The 25938-nt window shown below is 40.0% G+C and overlaps 3 protein-coding genes across 5 annotated transcripts; all 3 read right to left on the bottom strand.

Moving 5' to 3' along the window:
• Positions 1-1778: 1778 nt before the first annotated feature.
• On the bottom strand, positions 1779-22641 carry LOC117896375. Of its 3 annotated transcripts, none has more exons than XM_034804652.1 (4): positions 22395-22641; positions 21885-22333; positions 21687-21784; positions 1779-1801 (listed from the first exon to the last, which is right to left on the bottom strand). In XM_034804652.1, exons 1-3 carry the CDS (start codon positions 22527-22529, stop codon positions 21700-21702), a joined length of 669 nt encoding a protein of 222 aa, XP_034660543.1. In that variant the 5' UTR covers positions 22530-22641; the 3' UTR covers positions 1779-1801; positions 21687-21699. The 3 variants fall into 3 exon arrangements, with proteins under 3 accessions (XP_034660543.1, XP_034660544.1, XP_034660542.1); XM_034804653.1 differs by having other exon boundaries at positions 1779-1803; positions 21693-21784; XM_034804651.1 differs by lacking the exon at positions 1779-1801 and having other exon boundaries at positions 21511-21784; positions 22395-22640.
• LOC117896373 (sodium-independent sulfate anion transporter) lies at positions 6992-10849 on the bottom strand. Its single transcript, XM_034804649.1, has 5 exons — positions 10314-10849; positions 9270-9490; positions 8886-9207; positions 8461-8622; positions 6992-8396 (listed from the first exon to the last, which is right to left on the bottom strand). Exons 1-5 carry the CDS (start codon positions 10780-10782, stop codon positions 7693-7695), a joined length of 1878 nt encoding a protein of 625 aa, XP_034660540.1. The 5' UTR covers positions 10783-10849; the 3' UTR covers positions 6992-7692.
• Positions 22642-24239: 1598 nt separating the features above from the next.
• LOC117896374 lies at positions 24240-25308 on the bottom strand. The gene is made up of 3 exons (XM_034804650.1): positions 25111-25308; positions 24597-25054; positions 24240-24520 (listed from the first exon to the last, which is right to left on the bottom strand). Exons 1-3 carry the CDS (start codon positions 25246-25248, stop codon positions 24424-24426), a joined length of 693 nt encoding a protein of 230 aa, XP_034660541.1. The 5' UTR covers positions 25249-25308; the 3' UTR covers positions 24240-24423.
• Between the last annotated feature and the right edge of the window lie 630 nt (positions 25309-25938).

Genomic DNA, 25938 nt, shown 5'->3' with positions numbered 1-25938 from the left:
CCCCACTCGTACCCTTTCTCTCACTTCCTTTTGTTTTTTAAGCATTAAGCACTCTTTTTTTTAATTACAGTTCTTCGAATATCACAAGATTCCTTTCCCCCCTTATGACAATATCTTTCCTCTGTGTATTCTGAAATCTATTGCTGCCGCTCACACCACCACACCACACCCCCACCCGCTGCACCCACCTAAGGAAATATATTCACGTTGCTTTTTCATTATTCATGACAACTTTTGCTCTTGGCCTTAGGTACGTACTACTCACTCGCTCAGTAACTGAAGTCGAAAGCAAATAACAGATACAGATACGGAAACGGGGCACACACGCGGCGTGTGTGGCATGACGTGGGCTGTGGTGTGGTGGGGGGTGAGCCATAACAAATAACAAAGATGACAATAAAAAGCAGCAAAACAATTTCTCCATAGAACACAAAACAAAGCACAAAAAAAAAACCAGTAAAGGGAGAAAAAGGGAACTAATATTTTAAGAAAACACGGGGAACACACACAGGACACAGGAAACACACAAAAAACGAGGGGAGAAACTTAATCGTATGTGTGTGTGTGGATAGACAGGGGGGGCTGGGGATGGGCTGGCTTTTCTTTGCTTCCAAGTGGCCGTCATCAAATTCAAGTGACATATTTAGACAGCTAAGCGACTCCCAAGGTGAAGCTGAAAGTGGAAGCACCACCCAGAGCAGCGGAGCAGCGGCAAAAGTCAGGGGACCAAAGCCAGAAGCCATTGGCAATTTTGCAGCGTCTAGACTCTAGACGCTAGACCATAGAAGCAGCAATTTTACTCCACAAAAAGTGGAGGGTGGACTGTGGGCAATCCCCCCACCGAAAAAAGAGAGTGGAAATAAGTAACAATGGAAGAATCAAAGTTTAGACTAAATGATGACCAGTAAGTAGGAAATTAACTAAAATAATTGTATTAAAGTTTGAAGAAAAGTTAGACAAATACGGCAGAGAACATATTATTTATTTTATTAATATTTATTTATTATTTTCCCAAACTTGTAATTTGATTCAAATTAGCCACAAGAAAAAATTATTTCTAATAGGATTTTTATGACCTTACAATTAAAAAATTAAAAAGTTTCAATTAAATTATATTACTAAGTAAAATATTAAATATTAGTTTTTTGTATTTCATTTGAATTAATTTTCCTTTTAACTTTGTTGATTTTGTTGTATTTTAGGGTTTATTTATTTCTTTTTAAACATTTTGTTTTAGTTTTATATTTTTCTAATAAAAAGGTTTAATTTATTTTTTATTTATTTATTTAAAAAGTTTTAATTTCCGCTTTTATTTATTTATCTGTAACATTTTTATTTTATTTTTTATTTATTAGTAATTTTCCTTCCCTTGTAAAAATCTGCATCGTGGTCTAATCGATGCAAAAACACAATAAACCCTGCCACCCTACAGCATACCTGGCATGAAAAAACGAACCCAAAAGGAAGAGAGGGCGAAAAACCCTCAGTTGAGAGATGCGTGGGGGGTGGGGGCGTGGGCATGGGCGAATCCCTGGCCCGGGACAAGTTGCTTTTAATAATAAAATCATTGAGCATCAAAGCATAAAACTCAGTCAAGTGCAACATAAGCTTAAAGACCAGATCCTGATGGAGGGGGAAAGGAAGAGGGGAGAGTGTCCTGCCTGCATAGCCACCTCAGCGGTTACCTTCAGTGCAACCCCAATACTCGTATCGCATCGTATGGGTATTTGATTTTGCAACTATCTATAGATACAGACAAGCACGAGCAGATACTCCTTGAATGTGTGTGTGTGTGTGTGTGCGCTTGAATGTGATTTAATGTTATTTTTACAGCCAAATTAGTTGGCTTTTGATGTACGTTTAACTTTTGGCTCTCTATCCGGGCTTTAAGTTTGCAAAAGCCACAAAAGAAAAATAAGGAGAAGAAAAAAACAATTTATGACAGATGTTGCAGCCAGCAGTCGTAAAGCCGCTCGACCACAGCTGGGTGCCATTAAACCGCACACACACATTGCGTATGCCACACGTAGGAGTGCCTGTTACAGCAGTCGTATCTTAAAGACACACACAAAAGTGTGTGCTCCATATATCTGTGTAAATCCAGGCATTTACTTTTATTTTTTAGGGCATATTTTGATTGCCGCACTTCTGTTTTCAAGTGAATTCCCTCTAAACTGAAACTCAAACTCAGAACTCAAGTGCAATCACTTCAAGCTGTTGCTGTTGCATTTCACATTTTGTTGCTGCCGCATTATGTGGCAGATGGTAGGCCGTGTGCTCTCAAGTGTTGCCAAACGATTTTGATTGCTTCTCTCGCTCGCTCTTGCTCGTTCCCTCTCTCTGATTGATGATTGAGTGTGTGGAGGATGGGCCTGTGCTCTCGACTCACTTCTAATTGAAGTGCAAGCTCAAATGAAATTGCAAAAATTTATTGGCCCTTGCGGAGCAGAGCCAGCAAAGAACTGTGTGTTTGCATTTAATTAAGTGCCTTATCAATAGGCAGGAAAAATTTGCTGTGTTTGCGCATGTTGCCCAAACAAATTGAAAGGATTTTGTTGAGGTCATTTCAGTTGGAAATCGGATTAATTGAATTTTGAATTGTGTTTTTTGGGGAAGTTGATTTTTAAGAAAGGATTGAGGGGAGTGCGAGTGGAGGTAGAATTGTAGAAAGGATTATCGTAAATATACTCGCATGGAAGAGTGTAAATTTGCAAGAAAAAGTAGCTGTAGCTCCTTTTTTTCTTGTTTTAAATAAAAACATAGTTTTAAAAATAAATAATATTCACTTTTATTTAAATATAAATGTATTGAAAAGTTTTTTTCACATGGTCCATATTTTATTAATAAAAAATTTAAATAATATTTAATCCAATTATGAAAATATAGCAATTTAAAATGCAAATATTAAATTAAAAATTGAAAAAAATCGATTTTAAAAATTAAATAATTATACATAAAATGTTTTAATATTAATGTACGTAAAAATAATTTATTTTTACCATTTTCACTCCTTCATAAAATCTATTTAAAGTTCATTTTAAACGTTTTTTCTCTGTCTCCATTTTAAAGTGAATTTTCAGATGTTTAAGTGTTTCTTGGGGCAAAATCTTCCACAATCCACTGCCAACCCTTAAGAATAAAATAACCAACCATTCCCTTAGCTTTTTACTCCCCCATCGTATCAATCAAAAGTGTATGCCTTGATTTGCCTTGAACATAAATTGATTTGTAATTGAAATTAAATGTTTTTCCCTATCCCCACACAGTGCCCGCAGGCACTTGATTGGTTTGCTTGTCTGCAGACGTAAACGAAACCCTTTAAGCCATGTTTTTTGGCACTAACTAAGGACAACCAGCTGCCCTTCCCTCCACTCCACAGATTTACTATAAACAGCTTTGCCCCTGAACTGTAGTTGCCCCCAAAACGTCTTTTGCCTCTGGCTCTCTTTTGTTGTTTTGTCTGTCTCAATGACATTGCTTTCAATTGGGAGGAACAAATTGTTAATTACGAGGAATATACACTGCCAAAAAGGACATTGTGAGATAAAGGATTAATTTGTGGCTCTTTAAAGATTAAATCTTTTATTTATTTAATTCGAAAAAAGTATAAAAAATAATCAGTAATAAATCCAAGAGGTTTGAGAGCTGCAAATTAATATTTTTCGCTGAAATTGAAGCACTCAATCAACATTCCAGGGTATGCACAGCTTCGGCAAACGAAACTTCCCTCAATTTCTTGAAAGTTTTCTGTTTATTTCGCTCTCCTTGCAGGTCTGCCCACAGTTTTTGGAACTCCTACCCCACCGCCAAGGACTACCCTCAGCATTAGTCCTACTTTGCTGTTGCTTTTGTTGTCTTTAAGGATTTCTGGCATTTAATTAGGCGGCAATCAAGTTGACATTTTAAACAATTTAAACAAGCAAACACGCGGCTCTCTCTGTCTGTCGCCGTCGGTGTACTTTGACTACTTTAGCGCATATTAAAACGCTTTATGGCCAAAGGCCAATTGACATTGGCCGGGGAAAATGTTATTTAGGAGCTTCGGCTTGGGGTCTTGCTCGTTGAAAATCGATAAATGAGACCAGCGTCTCCTCAGGCCCTCCCCCTCCAATTCGGGGCTGCTATTAATTATGTCTTTTGCCGTTTTGTCGCATTGACGTAGGCGAAGCAATTAAGTTGCTGCTGGTTTGGCAAAGCAGGAAAATTCTGTTGAGAGCGGTAGCTGGTGGTGGTGGTGTATCAGGCAGGCAGGCAGTTGTGGGTGGCATTCAGGAAGAGGAAATGAAATTTTGGTCAGCCCTGTCCTTTTGGTCAGCCAGTCACATAATACCTATCAATGGTCAATTCCCATCTGACACTCACACCCACACAGCAGCTCCCAGCCAGCAGCTCGCACTCCCCACACATTTTCCCATGCTCAGTGCTGTAATTTCCCCGCAACTGATACCCACTCCTGGCATTCCGCCGCCCCCTCCTCCCTTATTCAGCCTACGTGACCAGCAATATAATTCATATGAAAATTTAATTTGTATTATTTTTCTGTCGGTTGTACGTTACCATGTGGTATGTGTTTCTGTTTTTCTTTGGCTTTGAATGCATGGGAAATGGGCTCAAAAAATATATAAAATGTGTACAGAAGTGGTCAAAATAATAGGATTTTTGTATGTTCAAAATATAAAATAAATATTTTTTTAATAGCAAAATAACTTAAAGTTTAATATAAATTATACAATTTTAACAAGTTTTAACAGCTAGGTTTCGACTATGTAAATAGGAGAAATAAATGATGAATTTGTGTGAAAAAATATACCACAATTTTAGCTTCATTTTGAATCAAAATAATGCATTTTTATGTCTAAAATAAACGCAGAAAGTCAGAGATTAATTTATTTAAGCACCTTTATAGAGGATTCTATAAGTTGCCTGTGTTTTTAATAGCTAAAATTGCGTTTTCCTCTCAAAATCCTAGCATTCTAATAGACACAACAGGAGCCTAAGAGTGTTTATATTTTTTGCCTACTTAAACTATAGTGAATCCTTCTCTATTATTATGACAAACTCCAACACCATGCACGAAGCACACTGGAGGTTAAATCAAAAGCTTAACCTCTCCACGAATATAAACTAAAATAAACAAATTTTCCAGCATTGGCTTTTATAATTTATTAGCAGCTACTTTTGTTCTACATTTCCGCCACTATTATTCTCCCCTTAACGTATATAATACACCCAGTCTGCATTGATAACATCTAACAAAGAATCAATTTGCTGGCCAGACCAAAGCTCAGACATGTATTGCCATTCAGGAATTTGAACAAAGAAGTTGGATAGTTTTTTGCCTCAACTAAAATGTTGATAAAAAATAATGCAGTCAAAGGAGCACAAAAGCATCAAAGGGGTTCTTTTTTTTGTAGCCCGGCTAACCGCATGTGAATGTGTAAAATAAATGTTATTAGGCTGGATATAAACTACAAATAATACCACTAACTACATATAGTGCAGCCACCATTTTATCCGGTATGCAATTTTATGCGGCAGGAAATAGAAAATATAAAAAAGGTGCATAAAATTAATGCATATTTAGCAATAAACAGAGACAGACAGAGGAAGCGAATATATTGGGCGAGTAAAGTGCGGTTTTGGCTTGTTTTTGGGTTATAGCTGGCTGTGGGGTTTTTTGGGTTTTTCATTGGCTTTTGTGTGTCAACAAGTTTTGTTTGATCCCGGACTAGCCGCAAAATGAATGTGCAACATACTCGTCTCGTCTCCATGCACTTTTGATCATTTTGTCTGTCTGTGTGTGGGTGTGCCTTTTTTGTTATTTTGTGTGTGAAAATTTGATTGCATGAACCGCAATTTGAATGATATTTGGTTTTTGTGGTCCCCTGGACATGTGATATGGCCCGATTGATATTGGTTTTCCTTTCCCTTTATTTTTTTGGGGTGCTAACCATTAAGTGATTTTCCCCGCTATCGATATATTAGCATATTAATTATAGTTTTACTTCTTTGCTGCTCTTTCGTTTTACGGGGATTTTCCTTTTATTTTTTGGCCTCTGAAAATCCTCATTAGCTTAACAATGCGGAAAAATCGACAGACAGGGCCGAGGACGACAGGGAGCAGTTGAAAAGCTACGCAAATAGAGTCCATTGAAATAATTACCAGTGGGTGGAGTGGGGGCGGATCGGCGAAAATTTGCATCTGAAGTCCAATCTGCATTCGGCTGACCGCATTATCCCTTGCATTTCTCTTGCAGTTGCTCTCTCGCTGGCTGTCGCTGGCGCTTATCCTTTGGACAAGAGCTGGACAGCGCTTTAAATTTCATTAAATCTGCTCACTTCGTTTGCCAATGCAATCAACAACAGCAGCAGCGGCAGCTGTGGGTGGTGAGTGTAGGGAATGGCAGGGATAAGGGTATGGCCAGGAGCTTCGAGGTTTAGAAAAAGTTTAAGGGTAGCCCAGGCACCAGCACCTACCGTCGCATTTCATTTACAACGCCTCAAGTGCTTGAAATCTACTTAGATCCAACGGTTTGTAGGTTCTGCTCTAACTATTCTTTCTGCCTCTCACTCTCTCTCTTTTTTCTTAACCTTACGTAATTAACTCGCTTTTGCCCCGGTTTTTCTTGATTTCTTTTTTAATACTCTACCAAAAATTGGGGGACACAAGCTGAAATAAAACGTTCAGTTAGTTTTGGTCAACGTTATAAAATTAACTCATTTTGTGTCTTAGGGATAGCGTCAGAGAGCAATCGAGTGGCCAAGAGGCTGCTTATGGTAAGAAATGTAAAGGTTTTCTCTTAATATTTGAAACATTTATTAAATTTTCAGCAAATTATAATTAATTTCCACAAAAAGAACATATTTTTATAGAAATTTTGGGTTAAAAACAATAAAATAAGCCCAAAAAAATGTTTAAGCTAAAACTTAAGCCAGAAATTGTGGTACAAACTTATTTATCTTCTACAAAAAATTAAGTAAAAAGTTCTATAAATTTGTCTTGCAATTTTTACACAATTTCTTATACAGCAAAGAGTATTCTCTATTCGATGTGCTCGTTAGAAAATTTCAATTATTCCTTCACTTTGTTTTCACTGCGTTTGATCTACTTTACGGCTAGGATTTTAGTTTAATTTCTTGCAGTTTTCTATGGTTTTTTTTTCCTTTTTTTACCTTTTGGTTGGGCTGAGGGGGAGCGGGAGGCTGTATAGTTGGCTCAGAAGCTTTCGCTTTTTTCTCTCTCTCTAATTTCTTTTGCGTTATTTTCCACAGCGTTTGCTCCCCTCTACTTTCTCCACGCTTTTGCCTATTTTTCTCTTTCCTCTTTTGGCGTCCGGAACTAAGTGAAAAAGTAAACAGAAATCCATTAGCTGGGCAATCATTGACGGCGTCGCCAGCGGCACCGCATCTATATAACTGTCTCGCTCTTGCTTGCACGTTCTCCATCTCTTTCACACTTTTGTGTTGCCATCTCTCTCTCTCTCTCTCTTTGAGAGCAGCAGAGGTCGCGCTGTGGCTGCGGGATTTTATAAATTGCTGCCCCATCAAGGCATTTGTTCCACTTTTCTTTCACTTTTTATTTCCATTTATTGCCAGACGACAATTTCTCCAGCTCCAAGTAAACTTAAATAAATAATACAAACGACTAACTAAAGAGGAGTCAAAGAGGAGCGAAAGGGCTGGAAATTTGCCCTAATCGATGTCTATTTTATAGCCCAAATCTATGGATGCTCGTATGTGCTCCTTGAGATTGATATAACCATTACGCAGTGATTCCTGCGTCAAGAACTCCCTGACCTTGTCCTCCGTCTCACAAAACACTAGATTCTCCGTGTGATCGATCAAACGCTTGAGGTGTTCGGGGAATCTATACAAAATCAAGAGAGTCGAGCTGGCTGCATCCGCCTGACGGCACAGATCACTCGATAGCTTCGATATGCCCTGAGCGGCGGTGTAATCCAGACCCGTTATGCGATGTCCATCGATGACAACAGTGATGCCGAAATCCGCTTGTGTGCACGCCTTGAGGACACGTTCCCGCAGGTAATTGATGGCCGGAAAGTAGATGCCATTGCCGGGCGTCACGCGGATATACTGCATCTCGTCGAGCTCCTCAATCTTTACACGCACCTCGGGACGTGCCCAGAGGAACAGCAGATGCAAAGCTGTCACCACAATGCTAACAAACAGACCCACTTCCACCCCGAACAGCACACACACACAGAAGCACAGCAGCCAGGTGGCAAAGTCACGCTTCGAGTCACGCCACAGCCGCAGCGGCAGCTTAAAGTCCAGCAGTGTGATTATCGAGCATATCAGTATGGCCGCCAGTGTGGCTTCCGGTATGAAATTAAAGTACGGACTGAGATAGCTCAGAGCCAGCAGCACTATGATACCTAAAGGTGGACAAGAGGGTATCAGGTTTCTGCTGCAATTATGTGTCCACTCTTTGTGGCTTACCCAAATAGAGATTTGCCATTGGGGTTTTGAGGCCACAGGCCGTGCTTATGGCATAGCGTGTAAAGGCGCCCGATGAGGGCATGGCTTGGACACAGGAACCAAACATGTTGCAGAGTCCCACGGTGAGCAGCTCTTGATTGGTGTCCACCAGGCCTTTGGGTGCTGGAAGAGGGATTGGATTTAAGAATTTACGGAAATTTACTGCAGGGTTTAAAGTTCAATATTTGTATGCGAAAATGATGTTCGGCCCCTGGACTATATTGTATTGAAAGATGAAGAATATTCATTGGATTTTAGATTTTCTCTATCACACTTTGCTATCTCTTAATTACCCAAATGTTGCTCTCTTTGTTTACTTTCGAAATACACTTTAAGACCTTAAGATTCGAGTGCCAAGCGATGTCTAGACACTAGAATTCACTCACTCAACTTTCCAATTGATATATTCGTGAGTATGCCCACAATCGGTATGACTATAATGCCCATATTAAGCTCCTTTAAGATCTCCCAGAAAGTGTAGTTCCGTGCGGGCGTTTCAATCTCCAGACTGGGAATCGTAAAGTTGGGCAAAGTGGCCAAAGCATTCTGGCTGAGAGCATAGGGCACTTGGCCCGTTTCTTGCAGCCAAATATAGGTGACAATGCCGGCTATGAGAACGATGAGAGTATTCCTAGAGGTGGATAAATAGCGGCAGCAGATTCTTAGAACTTTGCCATGATTTTCATTGCGAGCCACGCGTTCAAGTAGCTAGAAAAGGTAGAGAGATAAATGTTTAGGCAGCTGAAGGATGGGTTACTTTATGCACAAACCTCGAGTAACAGCAAAAAAACTATAGCACAAATGCCCATAATGAGATCAGCCATATTCGATTCGTCTATGCGAGAACTGAGGGTAGTGACGGAGCTTAAGAGACCCGCCACTAAGTACTTGATGCCCAGCAATACTTTCAGCTGTGATTCAATCACCAAAATGGCAGTGGCTGAGGAGAAGGCTTTTATCACAGGCATGGAGATGAATTCAAAGATGAAACCTGTAAGAAAAATTATAAAAAATAAATTAAATAAAAATTAAATAATATAAAAAAAAAAAAACAAAGAAATGTAAAACTAAATTTTGCAAAAAAAATTAAAAAACAAGAGAATAAATTTAAAATTGGATGCAAAAAAAAACATTTAAAAAAGAAATTTAAAATTAGATTTAAAAAAAATAAAAGAAACTCTAATAAATATTCAAAGATTGAAATGTATAATAAAAATAACAAATAACAAAAAATTTAATAAAAAATAGATAAAATATTAATAACAACTAATCCAGAAATGATAGAATAAAAAAAAAAATTGTCTTAATTAATGTTGATAATTTATACTCTCAAAAATAAAATCAATTAAGAGTCAAATAGAATGTAAACTAATTTTTGTGACTGGTTCCTTGAATATAAATGAATCTTCCTGCCCCATGACCCAAGATCAAATAATTAAATGTTGTATCTAATCTATTAAATATACAAAAAAAATGTGACAATGGAGCTGGATCTGAATCATATCAAAACAGTGTCTCTGTGGACCTCAATGTGTTGTGACTTCAATGGGGGAACAAACATTGCAATCTTCACCTAAAGAAGGTGCTAATTGGCTGCTAAATGGTGCTAATCGCATTCAAACCGCATATGAATTATCATATAACTTAATAAATTGACGTACAGCTCAATTGGTTTCGTTTCGGTTGTGCCTCAAGTTCATGGGGGAAAGGGATGAACATCAGAGCAAAACACGGCAGTGACACTTGATTCAATTTAGCAATGAGATCACACAAAACCAGACACAGATAATAGATAGATAAATAGATACACTCACCTAATCTTAGAGCGCCCATAATGATCTGTACAATGCCGCTGAGAAATGTCAGCAGAAATGCAAACTCGATGGGTCGCCCCACCGTAAATTGTACACTGACCAATGCCACCAGACTTGTGGGTCCAATGATGACCTTATCGATCGAACCAAACACCATATAGATCAAAGGTCCAATGAAGGCCGAACAGAGGCCATAGCGTGCCGGTAGACCCGCAAGCAGCGCGCAGGCCATGCTCTCGGGTATGATGGTTAGGCCGAGGGTAATGCCCGCTATAAAATCATCGATGCCCCATTCGGTGGAGTACATTGGCAGCCATTGAGTGACCGGCACATGACGATGCAGGCGTCGCTTCCACTTGGGTATCGGTGGGGGTTTCTCATCCTCTGTTTGGGTTTGTCTCGTGGCCAAAAGACTCTGAGCCGTTGCCTTTTCTTGGGCCTCAGCATCCGTTTCCAACTGGGGATACATGTCACTGGATCTCACTGGCACGTCTATCAGCCTCGAAACGCGACTGTCGAATGATACTACGGGCCCTGCTCATCTACTAGCTGCGATAATGATCCGTAAATCGTAACCGTAGATTGTATTGTAGATCATCTGTGTCGTGCGAGATGCTGTGTATGTTTGCTCTTGTGTTTGTTTGTTTACCTTACATATCAGAGCCTCAATTGGCATTGTCTCCCTTTCCGCTACGTTTCGCTACATTTCATTTCGTTTCGTTTCGTTTTGGTTTGGGGTGTTGTTCTCTCTTTACGGGTTCTCTCTCTCTCTCTCGCTTTCTGGGTTGCCGGATCTCGGGCCATAAAAACCACAAGCGACGCCATCTAAATTATCGTTGGTTTATTAATTTGATTTGTTAATTGTTTAATATCCTGGTGGATGATTGAAAGCATGTGTAAAATATGACTTTGGATACACGGATGTTGACTTGGACTTGCCATTAAATATTTCGCATAAGAAGTGATGTATTTCATCATCTGTTTGATGTAAATTTCTATGGCAATTTCTTTATAATGATTTTTCTCTACATTCCCCAAAAACCTTTCCCTTTTCGCTGCAGATGTTCATAAAATTCTTGCACTTATTTCACCATCTTTCCCTGTCCCAAAAAAAAAGTCATTAACCTTTATCTTTGCCTCCCCTCTCGCCGTTTCCATTTAATGTAATTATATTTCTAGATTATTTTTTCCATTCGCACGAACATTTGCCACACATGTGGCATATGATTCATATTTGCTTTTCGTGCCTTTTCCTTTTAATGTGCACTCCCCGGCCCGCCCTGCTGTGTGTCTAGATTTTGAGTTATTCAAATATTCCAGAAAAAAAACGAAACAAACTTTTGACTGCAAGCGTGTCCTGAAAGTGGAAATTTTGTATGCAAATTTTATCAAAAGCGACGCGACACGACACCCAGCAAATGGCAAAAGCTAATAAAAAAGGCAAACAACATTTTTAATGTAAATTAAAATTAAAAAGTTTCGATTGACTTTCCACTTTTTGTTGTGCGAACATTAAAATATTGTGACTTTTATTGCGTTGCCAAAGCAGAGCATCAGGCAAAGATCTTGCTCTTTCCGCCTATTAGAACCATTCATAAACATCAAAATTTTAACTTTCGTTCTGCAACTCTAGCTGCGTCTGAAATGTGGTCAAATAATTATAACATTGTAAAATTAAAACTTTTCGTTTAGCATTGCCAGAACAAACCAACATTTACCGATTTAACTTGGTCATAATTTTGCCTGTGTGTGCCTGAAAAATGTTTTCGATTAATGCAAAATTTATTCAACATTCAATACCTGACTGTACAGTCTGATGCCGCCTGATCCACAACTAATTATGGCAAAAATCCCATTTGGTAATCGACTAATTTGCAATTCAAAGTCAACAACTTCAACAGTCTGCGAAATTTGAATTGTTTATGGCAACAATCTCTGAACCAATCTGAACAAAAATCTGCTTTTAATCACCAGAGCGCAGCCGGCCATGTGTGGCCCGCAGTGCGTGTCAAAAATATATAAATAAATTTCGTGTCCAGCCACTCCCTCAGTGTATCTATCCCTTTAGCCGCCATTTGTTATGTAAACGCGGACAGCAGGATATACGCAAAAAAAAAAAAGCAACAACGAGTGATGCCACATATATATGCAAACAATTAGCACTAAATGGATTTCGGGGGGCGCAAAAGTTTGTAAATTTGTAGGAAATTTGCACAAAATCAATTAAACCGAAATGGAAAAACATACGCCAGAAAAATCAGTAACAGAAATAGGATTGGAAATCATGGCCAGCCAAAAAGGGATAATCGAATGTTATGGCAACAGACAGGCAGACAGTCGATAGGTTGATTTCAGCCATGAAAATGTATCTGGGGAAAGGTAAGTGGCACACACGATAATGGGCTGCCAATGGGGGCGCTGTAAAGCTATACCCAGAGCTTAATCTATGCTCCATGTTACTGCATTCGACTTATTAGAGTGTCCATCAAACATTTGGAATTAGGTTTGGAGTGGGCTCTCGGGCTCACTGCTGCCAAAATTGTTTGGAAAAATTATTGCATAACATTTAGGCAGAATTTAAGGGAAATGTCTATAAATTACGCAGCTCAGACTTTGATTTGTGTGAAAAATTAAAAGTTACTCCACTCTGACTTTGATTTGTGTGCAAAATGAGTTCATCAATTGATTAGTTAGCTGTAGAAATAATTAAACTATGCATTTAGTATAAATTTGCGTTGAGTTTTCCAGCCTACATTGCACTTCCTTTCGCCCACATTTTGTGCCATATTTTCTGCAATTTTAACATACATAGCATTTTCCCTTTGAGCTTACGGCTAAATGTTCTCACGTGCTTTCATATCCTTATAAAAGATTAAGCACAAATGTACAAGAATGCAAAAGGCGAAGGCGAATAATAACTATAAATGGATCTGTGAGAACTTTATAAAATTATGCACTTAAAGTTATTATTTGAGGCGATTATTGCAACAAGGCAGTGTGGTGCAACTGCAACAATGCACGATTGCACTTGCAACGAGGAGGAGTAGCAGCAGCAGTGGCAGTCCATATTTAAATGAAATTTTAAGTGCCCGACTTGGCACGGTCCCGAGCCCCGGCCCCATCAAAGCGAGAGCCAGCAGCAGCTGCTGCTGCTGTGCTTGAGCTTACTCTCTCGCTCGCTCCTACCCTCAAGTTGATTATTATTTCCGAGCACACTTCGTTGTGGCATTATTATAATGACTGTTGCAGCAAAATTCACAACGCACCTGACTCGAATACAATGTTTCTTCCCGCTAGAATTGAAGCAGGCAAAGAGGAGGATGTGAAGCATTGTGTGCGCCACCCAAGGAGCAGGAGCCCAGTAGATTTTGAGCCAACTGTTGGCAGGCGTCCATTAGACAAGGCCAAAAAGCAGCAGAAGCAAACACAGAGATAGTTAGAGAGAGAAGTGAGCGCTGTTCTCAATTTCACTTTCGCTGGAGGTTGATATTTTATGCAGAATTTGGAGCATTCGTAAATTATTTTAACAAATTTGATTTCGATTTATTTTATATGTTTTTGCCGCAAATGAAACTGAGAACACGACCAACAGTCAGACAAATAGAGCGACAGACAAACAGAAGATAGTCCGAGACTCAGGACTTAGTCCTGAGAAATACAGACAGCAGACAGTCCAGACATTCGTCTGGGTGCAGCCGCTGAGTGGCCTCTTAAGCCTCCACCCAACCCAACCCAAGCAACATCAATGTCAAAATGTTTACGCTTTTGGCCTAATGAAATTTATAAGCAGCCAAAATGCATTTGCACATTTTATGTTTATTTATTTATGTATTGTTGTACAAGCAGAGTCGTCCACCCACTGCCAGATAACACTAATTAAATACGACTTGAAGCGTTTTTTAATCAACATTTTTGTTTCTAAAGTACTTTCTTCCGTTCTTTTTTTCATTGCAGGTGGCAAATAACTCTTGAGGCTGCTGCTGAGTCACAGATTCGCAGCAATCACAGCGATTACGGAGGGGGAAGTGCCGGTGTTATGGTGCCAAAACTCAATTGCCAAATCAATTTCAAGAAAACTCAAGATAATTGTTTAATTTTTGAGCGATCTCCAAGAGAAGAAGCAACAAAAAAAATAACTTCTGCTGATTGAATGGGTGAGTAATACTTGGAATTTTATGATTAGAAATTCAATTAAGGGAAGGGTAATACATAATTGAACTTTCTTTGAGAGTAACAGATGGCAGTTGCTGGTCCCCAATGAGTATTTCTATCGAAAGAAATATAGAAGGAAATATATTCCATAGAGAATTTATAATTATTGGCAGTATAACAGCGCTGAATGAGCTCTAGACCCTCAATAATGTTGATAGTTTAGACTGATTTGAATGCATAGTAAACTAATAAAGATAAGGTATCGCATCTGAAGTAAATTTTAGAGACCATTTCCTCAAGAGTTCCTATTTATCATCCGCTGAAATAAATTTAAAATCAAATAAAATGATAAGAAAAAGATTATGTGGCATCGTCGAGTTTGGGTTGAAGGGCACTCCATTTTATCTAATCAGCATTCACTACATTTTATTAAACGATTTTTTATAAGATATTTTTTCGAAGAAAAGATAAATTTGTTCTGCGTTTTTTGATTGATTTGTTGACTTAAATGATTCCCAGGAAACTACCCCATATCTAGGCTTAAATCTTGTTTAAATGTAATCAAATAAATTCACATAAATCGCCTGACAAAGATTCTCAATAACAGACGTAAATTCCTTACAAATTCTGTTCCCAATGCCGATTAGCATCTTTCGCGTAAAACGCAAATTACGAGCCCCAAGGAAATGTAATAATATTCCGCCCCATCCCTTTTTTCCATGCCAGCAACAAATATAATTAAAATTTTATCACACGCCAAAGCAAACACCTGGCGTACAGAAAATAAAGAAAAAACGAGAAACGAATAAAATGGCGGGGAAACGCATAAAAAATGAAATTCAAAAACTCGGAATTAAACGAAATTTTATTATTAAGTGCACAGACACACAGAGTGAGGCTGAGGCACAACATATACATATTTTTATTGAAAGCGTGTGGCGCCTCCTGCGTGTGTGTGCGAGTGTGCTGCGCCTCAAGTGGCTCTTGGGCCCCAAATCCCCCCCCACATGCCTATAATAATCTTCAGCACGCACACACACGTAGACGGCCCCGAGGACGACCTCCATGGACGAGGAAGCCCCCGAAGAAGCAGGCAAAAAGACGGCTTTGATTTTTAGTTAGGCAGCCAGCCTCGTCGTCGATTTTTGCCAATTTTGACATCCTTACTGCCAGCCGCATTATTTCCGCCAACTGCCACGCCTACTGCACCTACGCGCCCTTGTGTCTGCTGGGAGTTTCGATTGAAAATTGCTACGGCTTTGCTGTTGTTGTTGTTGTGGGGTTGCGGGGTGGCCAAACGTGCCATGGATTTCAAATGAAACGTGTGTGTGCAGGCAGCAGTTAGAGAGAGAGTCGAGTAAAATACTCATACGCCGCGTGAGCCATCGCACATTTTTACGTCCTGCTATTTGCCAGAGTGTTTGGGTGTGTGACTCCGTTAGGCGTAATTTTAATGGCTCAAACACGATGCAAACACACAGATAGGCGCACAAACAGGCGGAAAAAGTGGCAGAAAACTAGTTTAAGGCGAGGACTAGAAGGATACCCAGGAATCGATATTGATAGGTGCTGCTGTAGCAGTTTTGAAGCATTATTTGAGGGTTTTTAGCTATGGAAATATTTTAAAATTAAAGCAGAATGGAAGCTGTTCCTATAGTCTCCAAGATCCTTTCCATATCTACATTTTATAGCCAAGAAAATGCCTTTTTCCACCCATTGCACTGCCACATATACCCTTTGTATGATTGCTCGATTTTCACTGGATGCATAGGCAAAGTTGAGGCACGGAAATCAAAGTGTATTTGGTGGAATCGCACCCGGAAAAGCAGTTCGAGGGAGTGTCGGGCGTGCGTGGGGGCATCTCATGTAGGTGTTGTACCGGAAATTTAATTGTGTGCGTGCTGGCGCAGTCAAATTTCGTTCTACGTAACGTGCTGCTGCGTTTTCGCTTTGTTTGTTTGTTTGTTTGGACAAAAAACAGGTGTAAAAATATAAAAACTAAGGCACTCCCAGGCTCAGGCTCAGGCACAGGTCCGGGACCATGGCCCATTATTGTGTTTGCATTTTGTGTTATATTTGCGTTTATTTTTATGATCATGTCGCTCGTTACGAATAATGCCGTGAAACGCACACACAAACACAGATAGAGAGCTGTGGAAAATCGACATCAAACAGTGGGGAAAAGCCTTCCGAAATGGATTTACAGCAATTTGCGCCATTTTTGCCCTCCACACATTCCACTCGATGCTGCTGCCATGTCCCTCTGTCGCTTGCCATGTCGCTTTCTGTGCTTCTTCGTCGCTTTCTATGTCTCCTTTCTCCAACTGTAATTGGCATTTAAAATAATGGCTGGGATTGCTAGAGTATGTACGTCGGATGTTAGATATAGTAGAAGGTATTATACGTAGTACCATCCCCCACCACCTCGTACTTCAGTTTATTGCTTTCTTTTACAGGTGCTCCCATCCCGCTTTGTGGTTTACGCTCACTCGAACTTAATTAATTGTTTTAATTGTGAATTGTGATGGGCTGTCAAAAAGGGATTCACACGTTTTACCGAGAAGTCATGAAGGGAGAGTGAGAGAAACAGCGCAAATCGTGGATAGACAGGAGAATGAGTGAGTGTTAGGGCTTGATAGGGCATGGGTATAGGATTTGTAATGTGTGAAGGAGGAGCTTAAAGTGCTGTGTTACCTGTGGAAGAAACAGCTCTTGGGGTAGAATTTTGAAGGTATTTTGGAGACCATTTTCGGAATTTTTTAATATATTTTATGTTATTTTAAATATATATTTTAGGGACTTTAATAATGCGTTTTTGTAGGCTATTTCTGAAGGTATTTTATATTAATTTTGTGGGTATTTAAAAAGGGTATCTTGTGTTCCTCTCTTTCAATCATTCCCTCTCCCAGTGTGGCTTAGCAGTCCCTCTATTTCTACGGCTAGCTCTCTGACTGTGTCACTGTGTCTTAGAGAGCTTTTCACCTTACACTCTTCGCTCATTGCATTTCACCTTTCATGTCTTACATGGAAACTCTTTCGCATTTCCTGAGAACTCTCATCAAAGGCCCAGCCGTACAAGCAACTGATTCCTAATCCTTAAGCCTTGATATTTGATACACTTTCCCTTGCAACCCTAACCTTAATTATATCTTATGCATTAGGCCAAAAGCCAAAACCAAAGACAAAAACACAGAGTTTCCACATGACACACAAGGACTCCAAGTGCATGGAGGCATAAATTATGCAGGGGGTTCAATGAGGTGGGCCTCTCTCTTGGGCTAAGCTCCTGCATATTGTACATGAATATTTATGGCTAATGCAGAAGCTAATAATACGAAACAGAGCCCAGAGAGAGGCAGAGACAGACAGGAGTGCAAGTACCTCATAGATGGCCGCTACAACTGTTAATTGAATGTAAATGACTAAGCACAGGACATTCAATTACCACCCCGACCACCCAAAAACACAACCTGTGGAGGGAATTTAAATGTACATATGTATGTCTGTATGTAGATGTCTATGTATAATATTAGCTGCTACCTTTTGTGGGTTAGCGAAAATCAAATCATGTTTTTCCATGTGCCCCAAGTGTTGGAAATCTATGCAAATGCTTAGAGGGTCTCTTGCAATTTTCTCAGGCCACAGATCAGCATAAATTAGGTACACTGAGGGAAATCCACACCAACTTAACAGCAGCTTTGTTGCTGCATAATCTTGTGTTGCTTTGAGTGTAGCTCTCGAGACCTGCCCCTGACACTTGACTGTGAAAATGCTTTGGAGTGGCAGGAACTTGTCTAAGATTTCAATTTATATGATAACAACTGTGTGGAGGGGCTCATCCCTTCCCCCCAAACAATTACACATCTTCCACTTTTGAAGTGCCTGCCGAAATGAATCGTCTAAGCTAATTTTGCTCGCACATAAAAACTTGTCTCCCACTCTCACTCCATTTGGCAATTCATTAGCCACTCCACACACCCACATTCGCTCTCCCTACAGCTGTCTCCTGGGTTAGAGGGGAAATTGTATTGGTTTTGCTTTTGACTGAAATGTCAACGGCATGCGGTGTGTCGTGTCGATTGGCCCCTGCAGTGACTGGCAAATTAATTAATAGTTTTGTCTCCCACCTTCCAGCTGTCTCTGTCGCTTCCCAACCCTATATATATGTATTTACATATATCTGTAGGTATGTAACTCTCTCTCTCTCCCCTTCATCCATCTATATCTGTGGCTTTTGGTTTTCTAAGCACTTTGAGTACTACAGTGCTGAGAATTCTGTAGGACGATTGCTATTAGCATTGATTGGAGGCATCCTTTGTTTGTCTGGCATTTGACCAAAAGCCCCAACTCTCCCTCTCCCTCTCCCCCTCTATCCGTCTCTCTGCCGCTTGGACTTTGTTGCGGTCAGAGTTTTGGTTCCCCTTGGGTTTGGGTTTTGCTGCTGATTCCATTGGCTTTCCTCTGGTGATGGCTCGTTTGATGATTAGCTACTTGAGAGTGTATAATTATTGGCAGTGTGTATGGATGGGTTGCCTGCTTGTGGGTGTATTTGTGTGTGAATATGACATGAATATGCACCAGGGACGAGCGAGAGACTTTGTAAGATTTGCATGGTACTTCATGGGTACTTTTGGTTTGGGATTTATGCTGAATATTGATGGTTATTCGTTGATTTATGTTTGGGACAAGTCTTCCATGAAGCTAATTATAATAAATGTAAGTGCATTGAAATGCGGTTGAAAATAATAGGTTTTCGAGCTGGAGAATTTTCTTGGGAGGTTCTGGGAGAATATTTGTAAAAGGAAATATGTTCCAGTTGGTCGGAGAAATATTTGAAAATCAATTTAACGACAGAGAACCAAATTGTTACGTATGCTAAGATTAAATAATTATTTTGAACAAATAAAATCTCACTTAGAAACATTTTCTCAGAAGTCAGGCATTTTTCCAGCGATATTTCTTCAACTTAAAGGCGATAAATTATCGCTTTATAATCGATTGTGTAAAAAAAGGCTGGGGAAATATTGGAACATTTTTTGGAAATAAGGACAGACATTTACAGACTCTCCATTCCGTACTTAACCATTTTAATTCCGATTAACCGATATTTTTATCGATAAATTATCGATATTTGGTATATTGGAATATTGAAATTCTATTGATCAACCAAACAGGTAGTCATAAATTGTAAATACGACATTGATTGTGTATCGATATGTTTTAAATATATTTTCGATATGTTATCGATCTATTATCAATCTGTTATCAACTCGCTGGCGATATATTATCCATCAATTTATTATCTTTCACCCAAACTAAACAGAGATCTTTCACTTTCCATAAACTTTTTGCATCTTTTAGTTGATTTTTGTACGAATTATGACAACATCTTCTTTTGTGGGGGCTTACCTTGTGTATCCAGCAGATACTTTTGTGTGAGGAATGGCCTGGGGCGGGTGGGTTTTCTTTTGTGTTGTTCTTGGGCAACAGATTTTACAGCTACTTAATCGATGTAAACTTGATTTCAAGAACACCCAACAACAACAAGAGAAACACCCAACATGGGCAAACAATGCTGAAGATTGTAAGCAAACAATGTAACCAAATTGTGCCAACAAATAAACCAAAGCGAAGACCGAACACGAAGACAGAAGTGGGGTGTCCTGTACCGAAAAAGGAGAAAGGGAAACCAGAAGGAGGACAGCAGAAGCCGCGGGTCAAGCAGCAACAAAAGAAATCATCGAGGAGAGAGGAACACCAGCAGAAGCAGGAGCCAGGAGAGTCCTTGCTTGAGTGTAAATGCCAGGGCGAGTGTTCAGTGATTTAGTGGCCTTCTGTTTGCATAAGTGTGGGTTTTTGTTTGCATCGGTATTGTATATTGTATATCTACGAGGGGAAGGCAGTGTGTGTCTGTGTGTGTGTGGGTTGATTGGGTTGAAAGCAGAATAAATAAACATGAAATCAGCAGCAACAGCAGCTCCCCAGCTGGAAGCTCCGATAAGTGCCAGAAGAAGCTACACAGCAAAGGGACTTTGTATCTGATTTGAGGAGCTCGAGCATGGGGTTTTGGGTAGAGCGAAGGCTAAACAAATCACAGAACCCAAAAGTGAGTTGTCTTTCACTCCATTCATGACTCTTGCCATCTGACAATTAAGTGTCTGCTGGAGTGTGTCTGTGTGTGTGTCTTTTTTCCTTCCAAAGATGACATTTGATAAAGTGCGTTATGAGAAAGTAAGTCCAATATGCTGATATCTTTATCTAGCACTTAGCCAAGGGCAGGGCTATCTTCTATCTGTCTGCCTGCCAGTGACAGGTCCACCTGTTTTTGTTTGTTCTGTCATTCCAATCAGATATTCGTTTTTATTCCCAGAAATCGGTTCTTTTTTTCTCCGTCCTACCGCAAATTCAATTAAATTTTGTCCATTGATTAGTGGGCTTTAAAAACTACTTCAAACGGCTACCGTTGCCGTGCTTGTAAACCACTTGAACCACTGCAATCCTATCACATAATGACCCTAATTAGGGTGTAAAAAAAAAAAAAAAACAAAACAATGGCCAGCCACAGACCATAGATAAGCCAAACAAAATCAGCGACCGACCGGCGATAACCACGGACGCTGTCATCGGGGGCCAGTAATTAACGCAACGAAATCGGAATCGTAAAGCAAAATTGTGGCAGTGATTTGTCAATCGGTTAATCAGGTGGCAGGAAACATATTAGCAGGCGGGGGCATGTGGAGCGCGTATGATTGATTTACGGTCGGGCTTGTACATAAATTGGCAACACGAAAAAAGATACGATACGACAATGTATCTACGGAATGTGTACACCCAAAGAGTCATCATTAATTTTGTTATCTATTTTGTTTGCTGTAATTTTTTTTGTGTGTCTTTTTCTCATTATCTTATCACGCATTTTGTGGGCTACAAGTTTTTCAAGCAAATTAGAGGCTCTGATTGGAGGAGCTCCTCCTCATCATTCTTTATCGAGCTTCAGATTTTTGTTGAATGTTTGTGTGTGTTTGTGTGGGTGTAGCGCTTCTCCATTTCGGTTCTGTTTCTTTTTATTGATGGAAGTTTTTAAAGTAAACTAAAAACTAAATAAAACAGCTGACGTAATAACTTAGGCAAAGGTTTTGGTTTTTTGGTTTTTGCTTTGGGTTTTTTTGTGTGTTATTTTTGTTGGGCAAAATCTACATTTGATTGTGGGGTGGAGGAGGGTGTGTGTGCCTGTTTAGGCCTTGAAGATCAGAGCCATGGCCACAGCGAGGAAGCCAGTGAGCAAAGGCAGCATCTGACTGGCAGAGCTGGCATAGCAGCTACAAGAAAATGAGAAAGAAAAAAATAAAACAAATTAGTAAAACTTTGGGTGGATCTTTGGTAAGATCTTTAGGAGATTTTTGGCCTTCGATTACTCACCCAACCTGCGTCACATTGCTGTAGGTGCCATTGATGAAGTTGCTGTAATACAGTGAGGCATTATTGTTGGCCGCCTCAATGCCTGCCGCCGTGTAACCGCCGCGTGACAGAATAAATCCATAGCTAGTGGAAGCATTGGTGGCATCCGTGTAGGCACAGCCCAACAGATACTTGTCCGTGTCGACAGTCGACAGCAGCTTAATGTAGACGGGTGTCTCGTTCTGGCCATTCTTGGTGAATGTCACATTGTAGCCAGCCGTTGAGGCGGCCACATCCGAAGCCAGTGTAATGTTGGCCTTCTCGTTCACATCCATGTACAAGGATTGAAGGCTGCTCGAGTGGCTGATGTTGACCAGAAGATTGGTGTTATTCCACAGTTGCGCACTGATTTGAATGCAGGAAACATTAGCTGCAGGATTGCGGGCCACCTCGATCCAGGTACCAGCCAACTGGGAAGGGCATACATTAGCTTTGATGCTGGGTTTCTATGCTATAATTGTTTGCACTCACATCGCTATTGTTGAAGCTCAAACTGCTGACAACACTGCTGCATTGAGTGGGAGTCGCTGGTGGTGTTTGTCCCTGCACCGCAAACACAAGGACTGCCGCCACGATGGCCAAACAAATCATTACACTTTTGCACATGATGATCTCACACTGTTTCTATACAGATATATAAATATTTCCTTCACTATTTGGTGATATCGATTTAACTTCTTCTTCCGGTTCTACTCCGTTCGTTTCGCTGCAAGTGCGTCGTTCAACTGAGGCCGGATCGCACACAGAACTTGCTTTTATAGCCATGAGTACGAGTATCTCTTGTCCTCTTTTTTGCACCCCATTATCGAACCTCTGCACCCAAAAACACACACAATCACACACGTTTTCCGTCAACGATTTACGTACATCTGAGAGTCGCTGTTATCGAGGCATGAGTAAGCTCCTTGGGCTTAATGGCTATCAGTTGTAGTTCTTTTTTTTGCTGATTTTACATGTTCCTTTTCGTGTGCGCCACCTGTAGAAAATTCCCCCCAGTCCGCAGCCTTAGCCTTAAAGCTCGTTGACATGGCCACAGTAGATTTTCCAGGAAATTATTAACTTGGCCCGAAATAGCCGCATTGTCTAATTGATTCAACACATTTTTTGTTGTGCCTGAACCTGAACCTCTTCCATTATAAATTGTGACTATCTTTATGGTGTTTGTAGAGGCATAGGAAATTTGTTTACATTTGAAAATCACGCCCACATTTATGAGAGAGGATTGTTGGTTTATTATACGATTATTCGAAAGTTATTTGCATATTTTTATTTATACTTGATGACTATAGGAAAGAGTCGATTGAATAATATTTTATAGCAAAAATGTACATTAAAAATTTAGTTAACAGAATCGTTTTGAAAATTAGAAATTCATGTAGAACTACAGCTCTTGAAAATTACCCAAAAATATACGAACTTCCTGATCTCTGCTTTCACCAACAAATCCCTTAAATAAAAGCATTAGAATTTCACCTTAAATTCTTTGTAGACTCATTCAAATTTTACTGCAATTTCAGCAGCGTTTTTCCCGTCTTTTCTATGACTTCTTGCATTACTCATCCAAGGAAAAAGTTTATTTTTTCTTATCAAAACCCCGACCTCTATTTAATTGAAGTCTCGCACACGTTGTTGTATCTAAATCTTTTGACGATCTACCCACCCCATGCCCCTTTGTGTCTCTTCCCCAGAGAGCATCGCACATGTGATTCGTTTTTATCACAGCCATGGCACTGAGTCAGCGTTGGACAATAAAATGATAAATAAAAGAAGAAATCGGAAACGCAAAAAACCCGTAGCAGATAGTGAGACTATTTTTTATTTTGTTTTGATAAAATGCAATCAGTGTGCAGAATGTAAAGAAGAAAACACAGCAGAAAACAAGAAGGGAAGGCAGGAAGCTACTACTCATCGAAGCCTTTGATACCCTGAGCGATCGATCGACTGTTAGTTTGTTATAAATTTTATCTAAATAAATAGCATTTAAAACCATTCCTAGAAAGCGACAGACAATAGATATGACTGTATTTCTACGCAAGTTGATGCTAAAAAGGAAATTAATTATATTTTATATCAGCTTTATAAGCTGAATACTCTGAAAGGGTATAGAAATTGGGAAAATCCAATAAACTGGTACCAAAATAGCATGCAATCATTAACGATCAGTGATCTATCAGTTTTCACTGCTGATTTGTGTTGTGTAATGCTGTTTGTCATTCTTTGATCATTGTTCAGTGTTGAGTAATGCTCTTCAGTGCTGATCAATGCTGTGTAACGCTCTTAGAAGTCTCCTTAATTAGTTTGATGATTCAGTGTTGGTTAATGTTTTTTCAGTGTTGAGTAATTATTTTTTAACAATTTGAGTCGTCTCTTTGATTGGTTTTTAGGTGTGAGTCAGTGTTGAACACTCTGCCGCTTTTTATTGCCTGACAAGTGTTGAATAACGCTTCAATCATCTAAAATATAATAATTTTACTGAAAAAAAGAAAAGTTTCAAAAACATTTAATGGCGAGCATCCAGCAAACACAAAAGTCCAGTCGCTGCCAACAGGAAAACGGAGATCATCGTCAGGGGATTGCCACTGCTGGGGGCATAGCAACTGGAAAAAACAAAACTATGGCCATAAGATATCCAAATATAAGACATGATGGATCGCTATCGATCCAAATACGTACGTTGGACCCTGAGTGATCGCGGACATGGTGCCGTTCAAGAAGTTGAAGGGAAAATTAGCCGAGGCATTGCCCTCTAGTTTGTTCAGGGTATCGGCTGAGGGTGTGCGATCCCTGGTGAGGACCACGCCAAACGAAGTCGAATTATCCGTGGCATTGGTATAGCCACAGATGAAGGCAAAGTCCGTGTAGTCGGTAAAGAGCACCTTGAACACGGTGTACGGGGAGTAGTTGGGTGGATTCCAGTACGTAAAGTTGTAGCCATCCGGGGCCTCTGTCATGTTTTGCACTTTGAGGGTGGCATTCATTGTCTGATTGACCCACGGATAGTCCGGGGAGACGCCATAGGTTGTGTCAATCAGGACATTGTCATTGGGCTGATCCAACACTGTGAAATTTACTTCAGTGCAGAAATAAGTAGTGGATGGCAGACGTGCAACCTCCCACCAAATGCCAGCAAACTGCAAAAAGATATTCGAGTTTAACTTGAGGCTATGGATACTGCACTGCGCCTCACCTTATCCAATTCCAGGGCAATACTAGTGCTTAAATTGCAGGCCTTAACAACATCATCTTGAGCTGTTGTGGTGTGTGGCCCCAGCAGTACGGCCAGCAGAAGACAGACCACACCCAAAGTTTGAATCCTTGGCAGCATTATGCGTGGATATGTTGCGCGTAACTTGACCACAGATCAGCGACTGAGGCGACCACGCAATGTCCAGTGAGTAATTACCCCTGCGACGTAAGGCGGTAATCAATCAAACATTGAAGTGATATCTGAAAGCATTCAGATAAACGACGATAAACCATGAGTCACCAGTGTTGGTTAATGCACAGATAGTAAGCTAAAACAAAGATCGTGAAGATCTTATGAGTCTGCAGCTCTTCAAATAGAAGCAGACATTCACTTGATTAGTTCTGTCTGGATTTTCTTGGTATTATGACTCGTTTTAGATTGACATGTGATTGTCCCCTTTTGATTTTATCTGTAAAGTCCATCAGTGTGGCTGCAATTAGCACGCCCCTCCCATGCCCCCGATCACTGATCTGATGATAATTGTGTGAACTTGTGACTGCGATATCATATTTTCTTTGCTTCAAAATAGATAAGTGATAAGACCCACTGTCACATTGCAGGGCAACCTCAAGTGATTGGCAAACAATTCATTGCGATTGAAAGAGCATTGGTATCTCATTAGTCTGCCCCATTATGGGTACTTTTGCAACACTGATGGGCAGCAATTGTGGCACAACCCACTGACACGAACTGGACTACAACTAAGTGTAGCAGAAGTTTTCATTGGCCTACTTCCTGGGTCTTTAATGTGCCAGAAAAATCTTTAAA

Source organism: Drosophila subobscura, chromosome O, assembly GCF_008121235.1.
Source record: "Drosophila subobscura isolate 14011-0131.10 chromosome O, UCBerk_Dsub_1.0, whole genome shotgun sequence".
In the NCBI taxonomy this organism is placed as follows: domain Eukaryota; kingdom Metazoa; phylum Arthropoda; class Insecta; order Diptera; family Drosophilidae; genus Drosophila; species Drosophila subobscura.
This window is presented reverse-complemented; position numbering and strand designations above follow the sequence as displayed.